This window comes from Neomonachus schauinslandi, chromosome 5 (assembly GCF_002201575.2).
Source record: "Neomonachus schauinslandi chromosome 5, ASM220157v2, whole genome shotgun sequence".
In the NCBI taxonomy this organism is placed as follows: domain Eukaryota; kingdom Metazoa; phylum Chordata; class Mammalia; order Carnivora; family Phocidae; genus Neomonachus; species Neomonachus schauinslandi.
This window is the reverse complement of record NC_058407.1, coordinates 7,743,834-7,761,625: the sequence shown is the minus strand read 5'-3', so window position 1 is coordinate 7,761,625 and position 17,792 is coordinate 7,743,834. Positions and strand designations below refer to the sequence as shown.

General features: G+C 52.9%; 1 protein-coding gene across 1 annotated transcript in view; it reads left to right on the top strand.

The window, feature by feature from the left end:
• ZC3H7B (zinc finger CCCH-type containing 7B) overlaps nt 1-17,792 on the top strand; it is a 56,354-nt gene that overhangs the window by 12,950 nt on the left and 25,612 nt on the right. Inside the window, exons 2-7 of the mRNA XM_021687438.1 lie at nt 9,894-9,952; nt 12,572-12,605; nt 12,744-12,941; nt 13,671-13,829; nt 16,833-16,913; nt 17,735-17,791. Coding sequence (XP_021543113.1) covers nt 9,894-9,952; nt 12,572-12,605; nt 12,744-12,941; nt 13,671-13,829; nt 16,833-16,913; nt 17,735-17,791 — 588 coding nt within the window. The remainder of the gene's footprint in view (nt 1-9,893; nt 9,953-12,571; nt 12,606-12,743; nt 12,942-13,670; nt 13,830-16,832; nt 16,914-17,734; nt 17,792) is intronic.

Sequence of the window (17,792 nt, the reverse complement as noted above, 5' to 3'; positions counted from 1 at the left end):
TGCGCCTCTTTTTAAGTAATCATAATCATCCTACAATAGTCATGGTTGATATTAAGTGCTTATTCCAGGCCTGGCATCTCATTGAATCTTCACAACAACCCTGTAAAGAAGGTATTAGTATTCTTGGGACGCCTCGGTGGCTCTGTGGGTTAGGCATGGGACTCTTGATTTCGGCTGGGGTCATGATCTCGGGGTGGTGGGATCAAGCCTGGAGTTGGGACTTTGACTTTGACTCCCCATTCTGCTTCTCCCTCTGCTCCTCCCCCATTCACGCGCTCAGGCCCACTCTCACTCTCTATCAAGTAAATAAATAAAATCTTTTAAAAAGAAGAAGGAGGTACCAGTGTCCCTGTTTTAGAGATGAGGGAAGTGAAACAGGAGAAATGAAGCAACTTGTGTACAGTTACTAAGGAACAGGGCTTCGATTTGAACTTGCTTGTGAACCTGGGTATGTGGTCCCAACACTGTGCTGCCATGCTGAGGGAATTGTTTCTTGCTGGTTCCTTAATTCATGGCTATATTTCTGGGAAGAGCCATTTGAGATTTGAGGTAAGTCTAGCTTGAAATTCCCAAATTATAAGAACATGGACCTAGAGTAGGGAAGAGGGGACTGCCCCGCCTGGCAGCGGGATCCTGGGGGAGTTTTGGGCCTGTTTTCTCCTTGGACTTTTTTCCTTCCTTCCTTTCTTCTTCTTCTTCTTTTTTTTTTTTCCTTGCACTTTTTTCTTTAAAAAGAGGTAAGATTTGTTTGATTTACATGCTTCTTGCTCTTCCACCAGGTGCAGTGACCAAGCATGCCCCACCCCTATCCTCACCCTCAAGGAACTCATCTCCCTCTTCAGCTGAGAACAAATGCTCTTTTAACCACTGTCTCAGTCTGTTGGGGATGCTATAAGAAACTACCATAGACTGAGTGGCTTAAACAACAGAAATTTATTTTCTCACAGGTCAGGAAGCTAGAAGGCCGGGATTAAGGTGCTGGCAGATTCAGTTTCTGATGGGAACTCTCTTCCTGGCTTGCAGATGGCTGCCTTCTCGTTGTGGCCTCATCTGACCTTTCCTCCCTGTGTGGGCAGGGAGAGAGGGAGAGCTCTCTGGTGTCTCTTCTAATAAAAACACTAACCCTGGGATGCCTGGGTGGTTCAGTCAGGTAAGCGGCTGCCTTCGGCTGAGGTCATGATCCCAGGGTCCTGGGATCAAGTCCCGCATCGGGCTTCCTGCTCGCGGGGAAGCCTGCTTCTCCCTCTGCCTGCAGCTCCCCCTGCTTGTACTCTCACTCACTCTCCCTTGCCCATGCTCTCTCTCTCTCGCAAATGAATAAATAAAATCTTCAAAAAAAAATAAAAACACTAACCCTATCAGACTATGGCCCCACCCTATGACCTCATTTAACCTTAATTACCTCCTTTGAGGCCCTATTTCCAAAGTCATAAAGGGGGTTAGGGCTTCAACATATGATTTTGGGGGGACACAAACACTCAGTGTATAAATTCTGACCCTTGCCCCCCCCCAAATTCATGTTCTTATCAGATGCAAAATACATTCATTCCATCCCAACAGCCCCTAAAGTCTTAACTCGTTCACATCAACTCTAAAGTCTAAAGTCCCAAGTCTCATCTAAATATCTAAATCAGGTCTGGGCGAGACTGGAGGCAGATTCATCCGGAGTAAATTCCTCTCCAGCTGTGAACCTGTGAAACCAGACAGGTTATGTGCTCCCAAAAATCAATGGTGAGACAGGCAAAGAATAGACATTCCCATTCCAAAAGGGATCATTCAGAAAGAAGAGAGAAGTGACGGGCCCAAGCAAGTCTAAAACCCACTGGGGCAAATTCCATTTGATTTAAAGGCTTGAGAATCATCTTTGACTTGCTGTTTCTCCTTGCTGGCCCACCAGAGTACAGCACACCTCCCCACAGCTCTGCCAGTGGGTCACCCCCCCGCGCCCCCACAGCTCTGAAAAGGAACTGGTGGCCCCATCAAGGCAGCTCTGATGATCTGTGACTCAGGGTCAAACTTCCCTTTTCTTGAAGGATAAAGCATGTTTGCCTCCAAAGAGCTCTATGGTCCAGTCCTGTAGAATCCAAGAAGTCCAGCAGCTTTCCTGCATTCTGTCATCCAGTTTTCTCTGTCCCCTCTGGTTCTAACTGGTAGTGTTTCTGCTGCTATAATCCCATCTCTATTTCTGACTTATGCTGATAGCTGAGTTGATATGTGGTCCATACCCATACTCATCTCCTTGTCAAATGGTTGTTCAGCCACATCCTTAGTGTTCTCTTCAGGACAGATGTCCTCATTTTTTTGCGATAAGGATAGGCTGAGCATTTTCCAGTTCTTCAAGTTCTGATTCCTTTTGTTTAACAATTCCTTCTTCAGTTCATCTCTTTTCTCTCAAGTTTTACTCTAAGCAATAAGGAGGACGCATGCCACACATTCCATACTTTGCTTAGAAATCTCTGCTGGGGCGCCTGGGTGGCTCAGTCGTTAAGCGTCTGCCTTCGGCTCAGGTCATGATCCCAGGGTCCTGGGATCGAGCCCCGCATCGGGCTCCCTGCTCAGCTGGGAGTCTGCTTCTCCCTCTCCCACTCCCCCTGCTTGTGTTCCTGCTCTCGCTGTGTCTCTCTCTGTCAAATAAATAAATAAAATCTTTAAAAAAATAAAAAAAAGAAATCTCTACTTAGGGGCACCTGGGTAGCTCAGTCATTAAGCATCTGCCTTCAGCTCCCACTCCCCCTGCTTGTGTTCCCTCTCTCGCTGTGTCTCTCTCTGTCAAATAAATAAAATCTTTAAAAAGGAAAAAAAGAAATTTCCTCTGCTTAGGGGCCCCTGGGTAGCTCAGTTGGTTAAGTGTCCGACTCTTGGTTTCGGCTCAGGCCATGATCTCAGGGTCGTGGGATGGAGTCCTGTGTCGAGCCCTGTGACGGGCTCCATGTTGAATGTGGAGTCTGCTTGAGATTCTCTCTGTCCCTCTCCCTCTCTCTCTGCCCCGCCCCCCACTCGTTCTTGCTCTCTCTGTCTCAAATAAACGATTAAAGCTCTTAAAAAAAAAAAAGAAATCTCCTCTGCTAAATAACCAAAGTCAGACGCTTAACCGACTGAGCCACCCAGGCACCCCAGCTTGGCACATTGTTTTTTTTTTTTTTTTTTTTTAAAGATTTTATTTATTTATTTGAGACAGAGAGAATGAGAGACAGAGAGCATGAGAGGGGGGAGGGTCAGAGGGAGAAGCGGACTCCCCGCGAGCAGGGAGCCCGATGCGGGACTCGATCCCGGGACTCCAGGATCATGACCTGAGCCGAAGGCAGTCGCTTAACCAACTGAGCCACCCAGGCGCCCACAGCTTGGCACATTGTTAACGAGGCTGTCCGATGCCCATCTCCCCACGCCCTTTGAACCCAGGCTCCAGGATCACTATGCGGCCTTGAATAACTTTCCTAGCCTCTTGGAGCACTATTTTCCTGCCTGACGGGGTTGTGGTGAAACTTAAATAAATAGCGTTTATTTAATGATGACTCGTTTTCATGTAGGACAAAGCCAGACACAGAGCTGCTTTTTTGTTCAAAACCTCCTGTGACGGGGCACCTGGGTGGCTCAGTCGTTAAGCGTCTGCCTTTGGCTCAGGTCATGATCCCAGGGTCCTGGGATCGAGCCCCGCATCGGGCTCCCTTCTTCGCGGGAAGCCTGCTTCTCCCTCTCCCACACCCCCTGCTTGTGTTCCCTCTCTCGCTGTCTCTCTCTCTGTCAAATAAATAAATAAAATCTTTATAAAAAAAAAACACCTCCTGTGACTTCTCATCTTACTTAGGGGGAAGCCACAGTCCTTGCCCCACAGACGAGACCATATGTATGGTCTTCCCTGCTAATTTCTCTGAGCTGCCCATCCTCCACTCTCCCCACTGCCCACTCTGCTCTGTCCACACTGGCCTCCTTGCTCTTCCTCAAATACACCAATCAGTCTCTACCTCAGGATCTTTGCACTCACTGTTCCTTCTGCCCGAACACTTTTCCCCACATGGCTTGCTCCTCCATCATTTCGATCTCTGTTCAAATGTCAAGAAGGCCTTCCCTGAGTCCCCTATATAATTATAGCATCCTGTCACTCTATCACCTTATTTTTTCCTTCACTATATGTATCCTTCCTGTGTTCCATTATGCATTTATTTGTCATATCTCTCCTCCAACCAGAACAGACACTCTGAAAGAGGAGAGATTTTGTCACCTTTGTTGATTGCTAAATCCCCAGGGCCTAGAACATTGAAGGAATCCCTTAAGGGCTCGATGCACAGGTGGATGGATGGATGGGTCCACTGAAGCTCCTTTTTCTTCATGTTGTAGAGTGCCCCTGCCGCCTGGTTTCCCGGCTGGACGGTGAGCCCTTCGAGGGCAGGGATCTTGTTTCTGTCATGGCCGAGTCCCCTGCACCCAGAGCAGGACTTGGCCCAGCGGAAAAGCCACTCACATTTAATGACAGAATTGAGGGCATGGTTGTGCTTTGCCCACTTCCCCCAGCTCACCCAGGGCCACTGTCTGGCAGACTCTCTGGTTTTCCTTTCCAGACGGTGTGCTTTATACTTTACCTGCCCTTCCATCCGGGCATCTGGCACTTAGCAAGTGCTCTGTAGTTTGTTTTCTGGGATGGGCATGGCCGGGCAAAGCCAGATCTGGTACCAGACTACGCAGCTGTTTGGGTGGTCTGTGCCCTTCCTGTCGTTAGCAAGGATCACTGGAGCTACCAGCAGAAGGCCCTTCGATCAGGGGGAGGTAAGCCCAGTATCTGGTGCACGGTGGGCACCCAGGAAATGTGGGTTTCCTTCCCTTGCTGCCACCTGACCCTCTAGCTTTCTCCTAGCTGTGGGCCAGGCCTGACCCCTGTTGGCAGTCTCGGAGTGGGTTGGGGCCTGGGCTTCCCCATCATAGCTGGGCAGATTGCAGGATGCCACAGGGAATTGGGGGGTTCAGATCAGTCTCAGTGCGCATGTTTCTGGACAGGTGTCCTGTAAGAACTGTCCCTTCTCTCCCAAGCTACCCAAGAAACCTTCATTCTCCTTCACATCCAGCTCAAGGAGCACCTCCTGCAGAGCCTTCCCTGGCTTCCCCCAGTGGACGCACCTCTCCTTCCTCTCAGGCCCCAGGCCCTTTGCACCCGCTACTAGCCTGCATCACAGCTGGTGGCTTACCTGTCTTTTCCCTCCCGCTGGACCAGGAGTTCCTGGAGGGCGGGGCTGGGCCTGAGCTACCAATTCCTTTTGTATCTCCCCTGCCCCCATGCCTAGCACTGAGTAGGAAGGTCATGGATGTTGGTTGGACTGGATTATACCCTGGCTTTCTGGGGCTATCTCTGCCCTTGGCACAGAGGAGACTAACTCAATACATTACGGGAGTCAGAAAAATCTTCCCAAAGGAGGGGGGGATGGTGGTTTCCTCTGCATCCTGGGCCCCCATAAGACCTGGGCCTCCAGCTTGGTGTTACTTTGTATTACTGAGAATTTTAGCAGTGGTTGTACTCTTACTGGGAAGGGGGTGTCTGAAGGCCTGAGGCATATGCATCTCTACTGGGCATCCCTAGTTTATTATGGCCGATCTTGCACATGGTGGTACTCTTTCTTTAAGCATCACTAGGACCCAGCCCCTTGGGGCAGCCCTACCAACCTCTACCAGCCTGGCAGCATTGCTTATGAGATGAAATCTATTTGCCAGCCCTGGCCTAGGGCCTTTACACTCAAGAGAAGGACTCTAGCATGGTCAATAATAGACCCTAGAACAGGACATTGGAAGAAGCATAATATTTTCACACAGAGAAGTCTTCCCCCCTGAATCGCCCCACAGACACATCTGCGTTTTCTGGGCCCCACGAGTATTCACAAACACCAAGCGCAGGCTCAGGTGCCTAGGAAGGTTACCGAGCAGTTCCACCTCTACTGTTCCTTTCAGGAGGGAGAGTGACAGTATTTTTACTGGTATAAAATCAGTAGTTCCAGGCCGGGCCCCCGCGTGCTGGCTGAGCCTCACTTTCCTCGTCTCTCAAAATGTGGGTCCCAGAACGGCCCAGCCCCAGGGTCATTGGTCAGGATCAGATAAAATGGGGGAGATGACAGGGATTTCATAAACAATTGGATGCAGCCTGTCAGAAGGCCCTCTCTCCCTGACGCCAATGAGCCAACTCCTATTCACCCTTCAAAACCCAGTTCAAATGTGGTCCTCTTTGTTTCCCAAATATTTCCACTTTATTGTACCTCATCCCAGCCTCTGTTTGCCACAGAAGTCTGGTTTGGAGTGGAGGTGCCGGGATATTCTTTCCAGGTCTCTAAGTAGGTCAGAAGAGCTGTGTAGAGGGTGGGCACCCTGGCCTTCTCACCTGTATATAATGGGCATATAGCAGATATTGAATTGAATGCCCAGCATAGGAATTCTGATCCAAAAGTCACCACTTGCTAAGTGTCCCAGGCCCTGGAATGAATGCCTTCTCTGTAGTAATCCTGTCGGTAGGTGCTGTCTGTAATCTCCACCGTACAAAGCAGGGAACTGCAAATCAGGGCGGGCAGAGTAGCCTGCTCTGGGATTTGAACCCTCTCCATAGTGCATGCACACAGCGATGCTGCTGCTTTGGGATTTTGGTGGTCGGAGAGGAGGATTCACACTGGGCCGGGTGAGGAACCTTCTACATAGCGCCCGGGGCAGGGAATGTTTTTTTCCTTGGCTTTGGATTCAGACTTCAGAATTACCTCTTGGGATGGATATGGGCACTGCTTGTTGCTCTTAAGTCTGTTCAGACTGCATGGGAACACTGCTCTCTGACCACCGTGGTCTTCTGAGAGAGCTACAGGCTGAGCCGGGCTTCGGGAAGATAACAGGCCAACTGCCCCCACATGGCGTGAGCCGGTGCGGGGAACCGTGATCAGCCGAAATTAAAGCGAGTCATCAAGAGGCTCTACGTAGGGCAGGGCAGGGTCTGATTTGAGGGCTCGAGAGCCTACCCCTTCCCCGTGATGGCCTCAGGGAGGTGGGGGGCAGTGAGGAGGCTGGTCCGCTTGTCTGGGCACAGGAAACACTCCCAAGTGGTGGGGAGGGATGGGGGCTGGATTCTGACCCGGGTCAGAGTGACAGGGCTTGGTGGTCGTGACCCTGTGGTGCTGGTTGTCTAGGCCTGTGGGGGTCTGGCCCCCTCTCACCGGTCCCCTGCCCTTGCTGGGCCCCACTGCATGGTGATAGGTACACCCTTGTCTCTCCCACCAGGTGAGCTTCCCTTGCAGGGCCAGGACTGGGTCTCAGCCGTCGGTGGCGCCCCAGGCTCCCAGGAAATAGAATGAATTGAGCATATGATGGTCCCATCGAAGGGAGGGGGAGAGACTCTGTGGAGGGTCTAGGCTTCGAAGGAGGGATAGTTTCCTTTAGAGGATGGCGGCACAGGTAGAAGGAACCACAAGGGCAAAAGCCAGGAGACAGGAAGGCCACCACAGCCCGTTCTGGCTGGAGGCCCAGAGGAGCGTGTGGTTGTGAGGGGGATGAGCCCTTGTGTCCCAGACAGGGAAGCCTAGGACAGAGAGACCCAACAAAAGGTGTGCCTGGCAAGGCCCAGGCAGCCCAGGGCCATCACCGCCTGCCTCCTGCAGGAGACCAGGGTCGTAGTTGTGTCCATCCCGGGACACGCTTGCAGGTTTTTGCAAGAGGGAGGAGCAGGGTTGGATGACGCGTGTTCCCGGGGTGGTTGGACTGTCGCCCCGCCCCAGGTGCTCTGCCCATGTGTCTCCTGAGTGCTCACGACAGCGGTGAGGCAGGGGCCACCATCAGCCCCATTTTCCCCATCAGGAGACCGAGGCCCAAAGTCACAGTCGCACGCAAGCGTAAGTGGTAGCATTCCCACCCAGGTCTGTCGGAGTCCCGAGCCCTGACCCTCGGCCCCGGCAGGCAAGCAGATGTTAGTGGGCACATGGCGATGGCCCAGGCCCTGGTGTGAAGAGCACTGTTCTGGGAGCCTGAAGACTCAGTGTGGCTTCACCCCTCCCTGGGAAGGACACACGGGAAGAACGAGATTTGGGGAACTGAGCTCCCCTGATCCCACGCTTGTTATCTCCAGAGCCTCACAGCCACCCTTCCAGGCGGGGCTTGTCAGCTGACAAGCTGCACAGAGGAGGAAAGTGAGGCCCAGAGCAACGCAATGGCCACATGGCGTCTCACAACTCCGAGTGTGGCCGAGGACACGGTGTGTGGTCTGACAGGGCTGTTTGCCTGCTCACTGGTCAAGTGATCTTGGGAAAGAACCTTCATACCTTGTGCCTCACTGTCCTCATCTGTAAAATGGGTTAGTGACCCCTACCCTTCTTACGAGACAGGATTGTGAGGACGTGGTTGATGCAGATGGAAATAAAGAACAAGGAAGCGGGCCGCCTGGGTGGCTCAGTCGATGAAGTGTCTGCCTTCGGCTCAGGTCATGAGCCCAGGATCCTGGGATCGAGCCCCGAATTGGGCTCCCTGCTTAGTAGGGAGCCTGCTTCTCCCTCTTTTTTTCCTGCTTATGCGCTCTCTCATTGTCTCTCTCTCAAATAAATAAAATCTTTAAAAAAAAAAAAAAAAAGAACAAGGAAGTAAGGAAGTCCGGGAAGGTATTAATTTGACACACTTGCTCCCTCCCCAAAGTAGCTGGGTGTTTTTCACACCTTTTTACATCTTGGTGTGCCTGCTTGTATCTGCACTCTAGCCCTCTGCTGATGGAGCTCCCCCCTTCCCAGCACAGCCCGCAGTCCTCTCTCCGGGACCATTTGGTGGGGGAGAGAGTGATCATGGAAGGGGCCCGTGAGTAGCCTGGACAGAAAGTGCTGGCTTGAGATCAGGCAGCTTCCAGCCCCCTTCCCACTAGGGGGTGGGAGCCCCAGGCTCAGGTTCTGACCCAGGGGAAGGCCCACATCCCTTCTGGGCTGCCACTGGGTGGGACAAGCTGACCTCCAATGGGCCTTCTAGTCCATACATGGTGCCGTGGAAGCCGGGTGGGCTGTCTAGATCTGGCCAGGAGCTCCCGGCGCCCGGGGGGGCTTGCCCTAAAGGAACCTGAACTCTAGCTGCTCTGCCTGAGCCTCCCTTCTCCTTAAGCAGTTTTCACTCCCTGCCTCTTGAGCAGGCTCCCTGCACGTGTTTGGTACCATTCACTTGCTGTGCATCAGCAGGCCAGTCCTCAGGCTTGCTGAGCCTCTGTCGTCCTCATCCAGAACATGGGAAATTCCCTCCATCTTGCCAGATTGGGGCCCACACTATGCTACCTGGTCTGGTATGGGCCATGCGGGCTCCCGGGTGTGTGAGGGCTGCGCGGAAGGGCTGTTGGTGGTAAACGAGGGTGGCCTGGGTTCAAATCCTTGCTCGGGTGCCTATGTGCCAGCTCATGCCTGGGGCTCCCTGAGCTTATTTCCACCTTGGTAAAATGGAGACAAAATGACACCTGCCTCATGACATTGTTGAAAGATTCAAAGAGATTCTTATACCAAGTGCACGGCCCAGTGTCTGGTGCTACCTTGTAACTGTAATCATCGGCATCATTTTGCATCCTCTGTATCTCTTCTCCTTGGGCTGAGTTTGCTGGTAAAACCAGGTTTTCTCCTTGAACTTGGGGTGTCTGGTGCAGAATTGCCGCCCGAGCCATGTGTGAGAAAAGGCAGGTGGCCTCCAGGCATCCCCTCGCCCATCAGAGGCCCCGCACAACACCGGAGTCCAGCGGGGCGTGGGTGTGGAGGGCAGGAGCTGCGTGGCTGGGTTCAGAAGATCTTTGTAGGCTGTGAGATGGGCCACTGCCCTCAGCGGCACCTGTGAAAGGGGATGAGTGTGGGAATGAGAGCACACAGTGGGGTGGGGACTGTGACCAGCCACCAGCCCCTGCTGACTAACTGATAGACTGCTCTCTCCCCCAGAGACTGATGGAGAGGCAGAGACGGAAGGCGGACATCGAGAAGGGGCTGCAGTTCATTCAGTGAGTGTGGGGCAGGCTGGGCACGGTGGGTCTTCTGACGCCAATGCCCGAGGCCCGCCCAGGCCTCCCCAGCTCCCCTTTTCTTCTCGCTAAGCCTTTGCTGCTCAGGCTCCCATGTGTGCTGGGGAGTGAGGAGGTGGGATGTGCTAGGAAGGGGCCAGGGGAGGGGGTGTAGATCTGTGAACCACCCCCCACCCCCCATGCACACACATTCCCTGACCCTGGTTACCCTTCAGTCCTGCTCCGTATACCATTTTACCCTCGCCTTCCACATACACTGGCACACTTCCTGTTAATTCTTCTGCTGGCCTGTGTACATCTTATAACCAGTCAATCAATAAATTAGTTTCTACTTATTAAGCACATCTCTCAGGCTCTGTGTTGGGCCCTTCACATCCATCATCTTCTTAATCCTCACAACAGCCTCGTGAAGTAGGTGGCCTTATTTCCATTTTGCTAAGGCTCAGAGAGGTTAAGAAACTTGTTTATGGTCACACAGCTATAACGTGATAGGATTCTAACCCAGGTCTGGCTGACCCCAAACCCACATTTCTTTCCATTATTTGCCCCTTAGTACCCACATGCCATATTTGGGTTTTGTTTTGTTTTGTTTTTTTCTTTACACACAAAGTATTTTTACTAACTTTTTTCTTTTATTTTTCTTACATAGATCCCCAGAGGCACATTTATCATGACACTACTGAAGTGTTAGCTGCAGGACCCCTCACTTGCTCGGGTCCTTTCCGAAGCCATGGAAGGTGCCCTGAGCAATTCTTTGTTTCTAATTTTGTGGGGTTTTTTTCTTAAATGGGAATCCCCACAAAACTAGGATTTACAGCTACATACCCTCATATAAACTCTCCAGTTTTGTTTCTCACAGAGATGCATAAAACACGACCTGCCTCTTCCCCACAGACTGGGCCCCTTGTCACGCACGCGGTGTCCGCGTGGTTCTGTTCGAGTGCGTGTCGACATTCACACACTCTCCTTGCGCAGCTTGCTCAGGCCGCCATGAGAACTGTGGTCCACTTTTCATGCCTCTCTGAGCCGGTCTCCTCCCATCTGGGGGAGAGCTTTGATTTGGCGGCACTGCTCAAAATTTATAAGAGGCCAGTCTGATAAACAAAGTGAACCTTGCAAATACTGTCTCTCATAAGAATTATGTCTTTGACTTAAGTCACTGATTTCTTAAGTCACTGCGAAATGAATTCAGCCCCCTCCCTCAGAGTCATTGTGCTTGGGGTAAATGGTAGTTCATTGTTCTCCTTCCCCTTTCCAGAGGGGAGTTCCAAGAAGGTTTAGCAATAGGACAGCCTCCTAGGAACCCATATGGTAGTCTCCTAAGGGATTGCTTTACAAGATAACACAATAGGACCTGCTTCTTTTAAAATTAACTGTTTTCATATATAGCCTTTGTGCACTAAGCATTTATTAGGCACCTCTGGGCATAGAGCACTGTAGGACCATAAAGTGGTTTGCACAGGTGGGGTGGCGCTGGCTTGTGTGGAGCCTTGAACACCAGGATGAGGTGACCTTTAGGTCAGGGTGTGACCTACTGGACAGGGAGCTGGTGCTGGAGGTGGGAGGTCAGGAGGCAGGGTAGTGATGGGGCCTGGCTGGGGAGTACAGGGAACAGTGATGGGCCCTGGTCCCTGACGGTGGAGAGGCAAGTGAGCAGGATGTGAGCCCCGCTGTCACAATTAGGGACACCCTCTCCCCCACACACAGGGGCCCTCGGCATCTCCTCTCACCACTTCTCACTCACTGGCTCAGGCTGATCTTTCTTGCCCAGATGTTGGCGGCAGCTCCAGGCAACAGAAAGAGCCCCAGCCCTGCACTGTGGCCCTGGTGCTGCCGCCGACCTGCTGGATGACCTTGAACAAGTCACTGCCCCCTCCGAGTGTCTGTTTTCCCCTTTGTGATGTGGAGGACCAGGAGACTGCCCTTCTAGCTCAGCTATTTAGCCTGACCAATGTGCCTCCGTTCTCCTGGGCTGGCATTTTCTTCTGTACTGAGCTGGCATTTTGTTGGCCCCCACAGAGGAGAGGGTGCCCACAGCCCCATCTGCTTTGTTGAGGCTGGCACGAAGGGTCAGGCTCTGAGCGTACCTGGCATTGGCTGGGGTCCTGCATGTTTTGCGGGAAGGGATGGGAGAAGGGGGACCTGAGGTGGACTCTCGGTGCTGCCTGGGGCGCCTGCATTTGCAGGTTTGGTGTGTTGAGCTGTGGTCATTCCCAGAGAACTGGTTTCTTGGGAAGAGGACAGCCAGCTGGAGCTGGAGCTGGCCTGTTCTTTCTCAGCATCTGCACCTGGGAAAGTCTGGCCGTCGCCCTGGGGCAAACACAAGGCCTTGCTCCAACCCTTCCATCAGAAGTAGAAGACCAACATGGTGTTGGTTTAGGGAGAAAAAAACCTGTTGTCCCCTTAAACATGGTGTTGGTTTAGGGAGAAAAAACTGCTGTCCCCTTATTCCAGTCTGCAAAGTGACATCTGAGGTCCAAGCTAGATAAGTCCATTCCTGGCATGATCTGTGGCCTTTGGCTTGGGCTCCTGGGGCCTCCATGAGTCTGAGACCCCTGGGCTCACCCAGACTTCGTATCCCTCTCCTTTTCCTGCTAGGTCGACACTACCCCTAAAGCAAGAAGAATATGAGGTGAGTGTCAGCTGCTGGGCTGGGGGAAGGTGAAGGAGAAGGGTAGAGGTGTCCAGGGGGTGGGGTGTAGAGGCCAGGTGCCAGGCCTTGGGCTTCATGAAGACCCCTGAGCCCTCTCTGCACCCTGCCCCCTCGCAGGCCTTTCTGCTCAAGCTGGTGCAGAACCTGTTTGCTGAGGGCAATGACCTGTTCCGGGAGAAGGACTATAAGCAGGCCCTGGTGCAGTACATGGAGGGGCTGAACGTGGCCGACTACGCCGCCTCCGACCAGGTGGCCCTACCCCAGGAGCTGCTGTGCAAACTGCATGTCAACCGGGCCGCCTGCTACTTCACCATGGTGAGCCCGACACCCTCCCTTCCTCTCCTCTACCCCCTGGGCCCTGACCACCACTTTCCCCAGATGCCCAGCCAAGCCCGGCCGGTACCCCAGTGAGCCTCTGCAGGGCCAGCCCCTCACCTCCTCCTGTGTGAGTCTCACCATCTACTCCCATGGCTCCCAACCCCAGCTGCACCACGGACTCACCTGGAGAGCGTTTAAAGCACTAATACACGATACAAAAAATGGTTTGTAATGATACTAAGCCCCACCCCAGAGGAATTAAGTTAGACTCTCAGGGTGGCCGGGGCACTGGCAGGAGTCTGTGGGCAGTCAGGGCTGAGATCCGTGACCCTCATCATGTGCTGCCTCTTTCTGCAAAGCCCTGGCCTCTCCCTCCTGGACTCCCTCCCTCCTGTCTCCCCCGTCCCTGAAAGCAGCTCTGGCCTCCACCTCTTCCCTGTCCTGCTTGCTCACTGACTCAGTCACTCACCGGATCCTTTGGGAGGCTCTGCTGGGAGCTCTGTAGAGGACCCACTAACACCTCTGCGGTCCGGAGTGGACTGTTCTGGAGAAGCACGTCTACCAGATGCCTAAGAGTATGAACGCCAGAGCTGTTTCCTGGAGCTCTGAGCCCCCCTCCCTGACCCCAGTCCTCCAGCATCCTCCATCTCTGCAGGGAAAGAGGCGGGAGGCGCAGGGAGGGAGGCAGCAGGTGCCGAGCGCTGAGCCGCCCACTCCTCTCCACAGGGCCTGTATGAGAAGGCGCTGGAGGACAGCGAGAAAGCGCTGGGCCTGGATGGCGAGAACATCCGGGCACTGTTCCGCAAGGCCCGTGCCCTCAGCGAGCTGGGGCGCCACAAGGAGGCATACGAGTGCAGCAGCCGGTGCTCCCTTGCCCGGCCCCACGTGAGTGCCCTGCGTGCCCTGCGTGCCAGCTCTTCTGAGCCAGCTTCCTCCCCTGGGGCTTGGACTCGCACATACTGATACGGACCCTGAGCTCTAGTTGTGTTTCAAGCACTGCTGAAAATGCACTGTATGTATTAACTCACTTAATCCTGGCATCTACCCGTTGAGGTAGATACTGTTATTATCCCGTTTTATTTTATTTTATTTTATTTTATTTTTTTTTTAAAGATTTTATTTATTTATCTGAGAGAGAGAATGGGAGACAGAGAGCATGAGAGGGTAAGGATCAGAGGGAGAAGCAGACTCCCCGCTGAGCAGGGAGCCTGATGCAGGACTCGATCCCAGGACTCCAGGATCATGACCTGAGCCGAAGGCAGTCGCTAACCAACTGAGCCACCCAGGCGCCCTTATTTTATTTTTTTTAAATGTTTTATTTATTTATTCATGAGAGTCAGAGAGAGAGAGAGGCAGAGGCAGAGGGAGAAGCAGGCTCCCCGCCCAGCAGAGAGCCTGATGCGGGACTCGATCCCAGGACCCCGGAATCATGACCTGAGCCGAAGGCAGACGCCCAGCCATCTGAGCCACCCAGGCGCCCCAATACTGTTATCATCCCATTTTAAAGATGAGGAGAGAGGCACAGAGAGAGAGGAACTTAGCCAAGATCACAGCTGGAGTTGGCAGAGTTGCCCTTGAACCCAGGCAGTCTGATTCTAGAGTTGGCATCCTAACCTCTGTACTGTGACGGTACAGGGTTGCAGCGGGGACTAAAAGGGGTGCCACATGTGCCGGGATCCTGATCTCCAGGCTGTCCCTGGGTGGGGGAGAGACAGGGAGTGGATCAGTAGTGAGCCTGGCTTGCCCTGGCCCACACACAGCTGGGCACGTGCCCTCTTCCCCCTTTATTCATCCACCTAACAAGTATTTACTTAGCACCCATGCAGTGCCCAGATCTGTGTCCTTCAGGGACCCACGGTCCACTGGGAGACATGGAAAGAGGCCTGGTGTCTAGGCCTGGCTCCACCACTGACCCCCAGCGACCTTGGACAAAACACTTCCCCTCTCTGCACATCAGCTGCATGTCTATAAAGGGCCCCTCCTACTTTACCCCTGAAATAATGAGTATGAAAGGGCTCACACAAGGCTCAGTTCTGCCCAGGAGTGATCAGGATCTTAGAGGGCTCCCTCCCTGGAGGAAGGTGGGCTTGAGTGGAGCCAGAAGAAGCAGGAAGGATCTGGGTGGTCAGAACAGAGGGAAAGCCATGTGCACAGTGGTCCAGGATGTTGGTGTCAGAGAGCTGGGTTTAGGATTCTAATCTTAAGTCAGTCATCTGCTAGCCATGTGACCTTGGACGCATACAGCTTAGTCTCTCTGAGCCTTGTTTGTACCCCCTGTCCAACAGGGATGATAATATGCCATGCATCATTGGGCTATGAGAATGGAATCTGAAAATCATGCAAGGCAGTTGGCATACCGGCCAGAAAACATGCACTGTTACTATACTTTTTGTTTATTATTCATGCTTCTCCAATTCAGTTTAAAGATTTTATTCATTTATTTGTCAGAGAGAGAGAGCACAAGCAGGGGAAGCGGCAGGCAGAGGGAGAAGCAGGCTCCCCACTGAGCAAGGAGCCCGTTGCAGGATTTGATCCCAGGACCCTGGGATCATGACCTGAGCTGAAGGCAGACACTTAACTGACTGAGCCACCCAGGTCTCTCCAATTCAGTTTAGTTCACAACTGAGATCCTGTCTTATGACAATAGTCCCTGAGCTGTACAGCATTTTCTAGTGTCTGTAGCAGGTCCACATCCGAGTCTCATGTCTACCGTTCATGGGCAGGCAGGGTGGCGTTTACCCCACTGTATGGGTGAGGACACTGGGGCCCAGCGAGGTTGCTAACTTGCCTAAGGAAAGTGCCCAGATGAGGACTTCTGACTCTGAGTTGGGGAACTGCCCCGTTTCCCAGTCTTTGTTGGCAAATACTGGCTGAGCCCTGCTCTGTGTTGGGTACTGGGAACCAGAGATAACTAAGACTCTGGCCCTGGGTTCCAGGAGCTCATCAGCTAGGGAGGTGTGGTCAGAGGCATAGGTTGTTACAACATCCTTGTTCCCCCTTTGGTCCTTGGACCATAGTTACCATTTCTTTGTTTATTGGTTGGTGTCCCCCACTAGACTGGAGCCTCCATGAGGCCTGGGCCTCGTCCTCCCTGTGACGGTGGCGTCCCTGGCTCCTAGCCCTTGCCTGGCACATAATGTGCATACAGTAATACAGCCTTGGAGGGAGGAAGGAATGTTGGGTGCTGTTACAGAGCACTAACCGTGGGCCAGCCATGTTCCAAACTTCCCACATTCTCGCTCCTATGGGCCTGGGCACCACCCACCTGTCCTTTCTTGCAAAGAGTTCTAAGACATTGCGTGGTGAAAGAAGCCAGTGGTAGAACAATAGGTACAATATGATCTCACTTATGAAAAAAAAAAGGAGAAAATCCTCACAAAGCAAAACCGAGCATCCTTTATAGGTCCATAGGCACATACGTAAATTCCTAGAAAAGATCTGTAGGGAGACAGATGAGAGCACAAGGCATGCTCCCTCTGGGGAGGAACCTAGGGCGAGGGTGGGGATGGGGGTGATCCAGGGGAGCACTTGCTCTCTCTGCAACATTTCAGCCCTCTACAGAGACACTACCACTTGCTGAGTTTTAGAAATAAAAAGATCATCTTAAATTCCAAAATAAAAATTATTCCTTTCCCATCCCCACAGTAAAAGGACAAAGGGAAGCATGAGTTCTGGTTCAGCCCCACCACGCACGAGCTGTGTGACCTGGGCAGCCAGTGACCCCTCCTGGGGCCTCACTCCCTTATCTGTAACATGGCGTAACAGTGGACGCCGCCCCCCCCCCACATGCCCCACCGTGCCCCGGAAGGGCTGCTCAGGGTCTCCAGAGCAGAGCTCTGTGAGCTAGGGCAGACTAACCCCCTCCACCCCATGTCTTGCCATTTCCAGGATGAAAGCGTAACTCAGCTTGGTCAGGAGCTGGCTCAGAAGCTTGGGCTTCGGGTTCGGAAAGCATATAAGAGGCCCCAGGTAGGTGGGCTCTGGGCGCTGAGGGTGGGCGGGGGTGGAGATGGGGAGGTCTGAAGGGGGACCAGGCACCTTCGGGCAGAAGTGGGTGAGGGTGGCCAGGGCTGGGTCAGGACAGAGGGCAATGATAACAGGTGATCTTCTCTCTGTGTTGGCTGGAAGCCCTGGACCGACTTCCAGAACCTTTTGGAAAAGGAAGGAACAGCCGGAGTTTGCAGTTCACCTTAGACACTAGCTGCTAAAACCTGTTCCCTCCCATGCCCTGGCCAGCTTAAACGCCCCAGAGATGGCCTGACTTGACACTGGTGTCCTTCGGTCTTATGTTCTCAAATAACCTCTGTAGGGTGCATATTGGAGACATTGGCATCTGTGTGGCTCTTTCAGACCCACATTTATTCATTTGGCACCTCTTTTGTGTCAGAAAGCTGCATGGGGGAGAGGGTATGGCTCTAGAGTCAGCTGTGACCTTGAGCAACTTCGTTCCCTCTCCCCTGGCGTTTCTACATCTGGAACATCTGGATAATTATGCCCACCACAGGGGGCTCGTGGGAGGATCAAAATGAAAGGATGTTTGATGTGGTGCCTGGCATGCAGTAGGAGCTTGTATGTGGAAGTCCTCTGCCCGGGTCCCAGTTACAGGAAGAAAATGCCTGAATCTGACCCAGAGACAGGGCAGGTCACTTCGGGCAGGCCTAGGGGCAGGGAGCCTTAGGGTACTACAGACCCCAGCTGCCTGGGTTGGGGCCCCTCTGCTGCCCTGGCTGATGGGACCCGGAGCATCTTTCTAGAATCTTCATCCCTTCCCACTTCTCTAACCTCTGCAGGAATTGGAAACATTTTCTCTGCTCAGTAATGGCACTGCGGCTGGTGTGGCAGATCAGG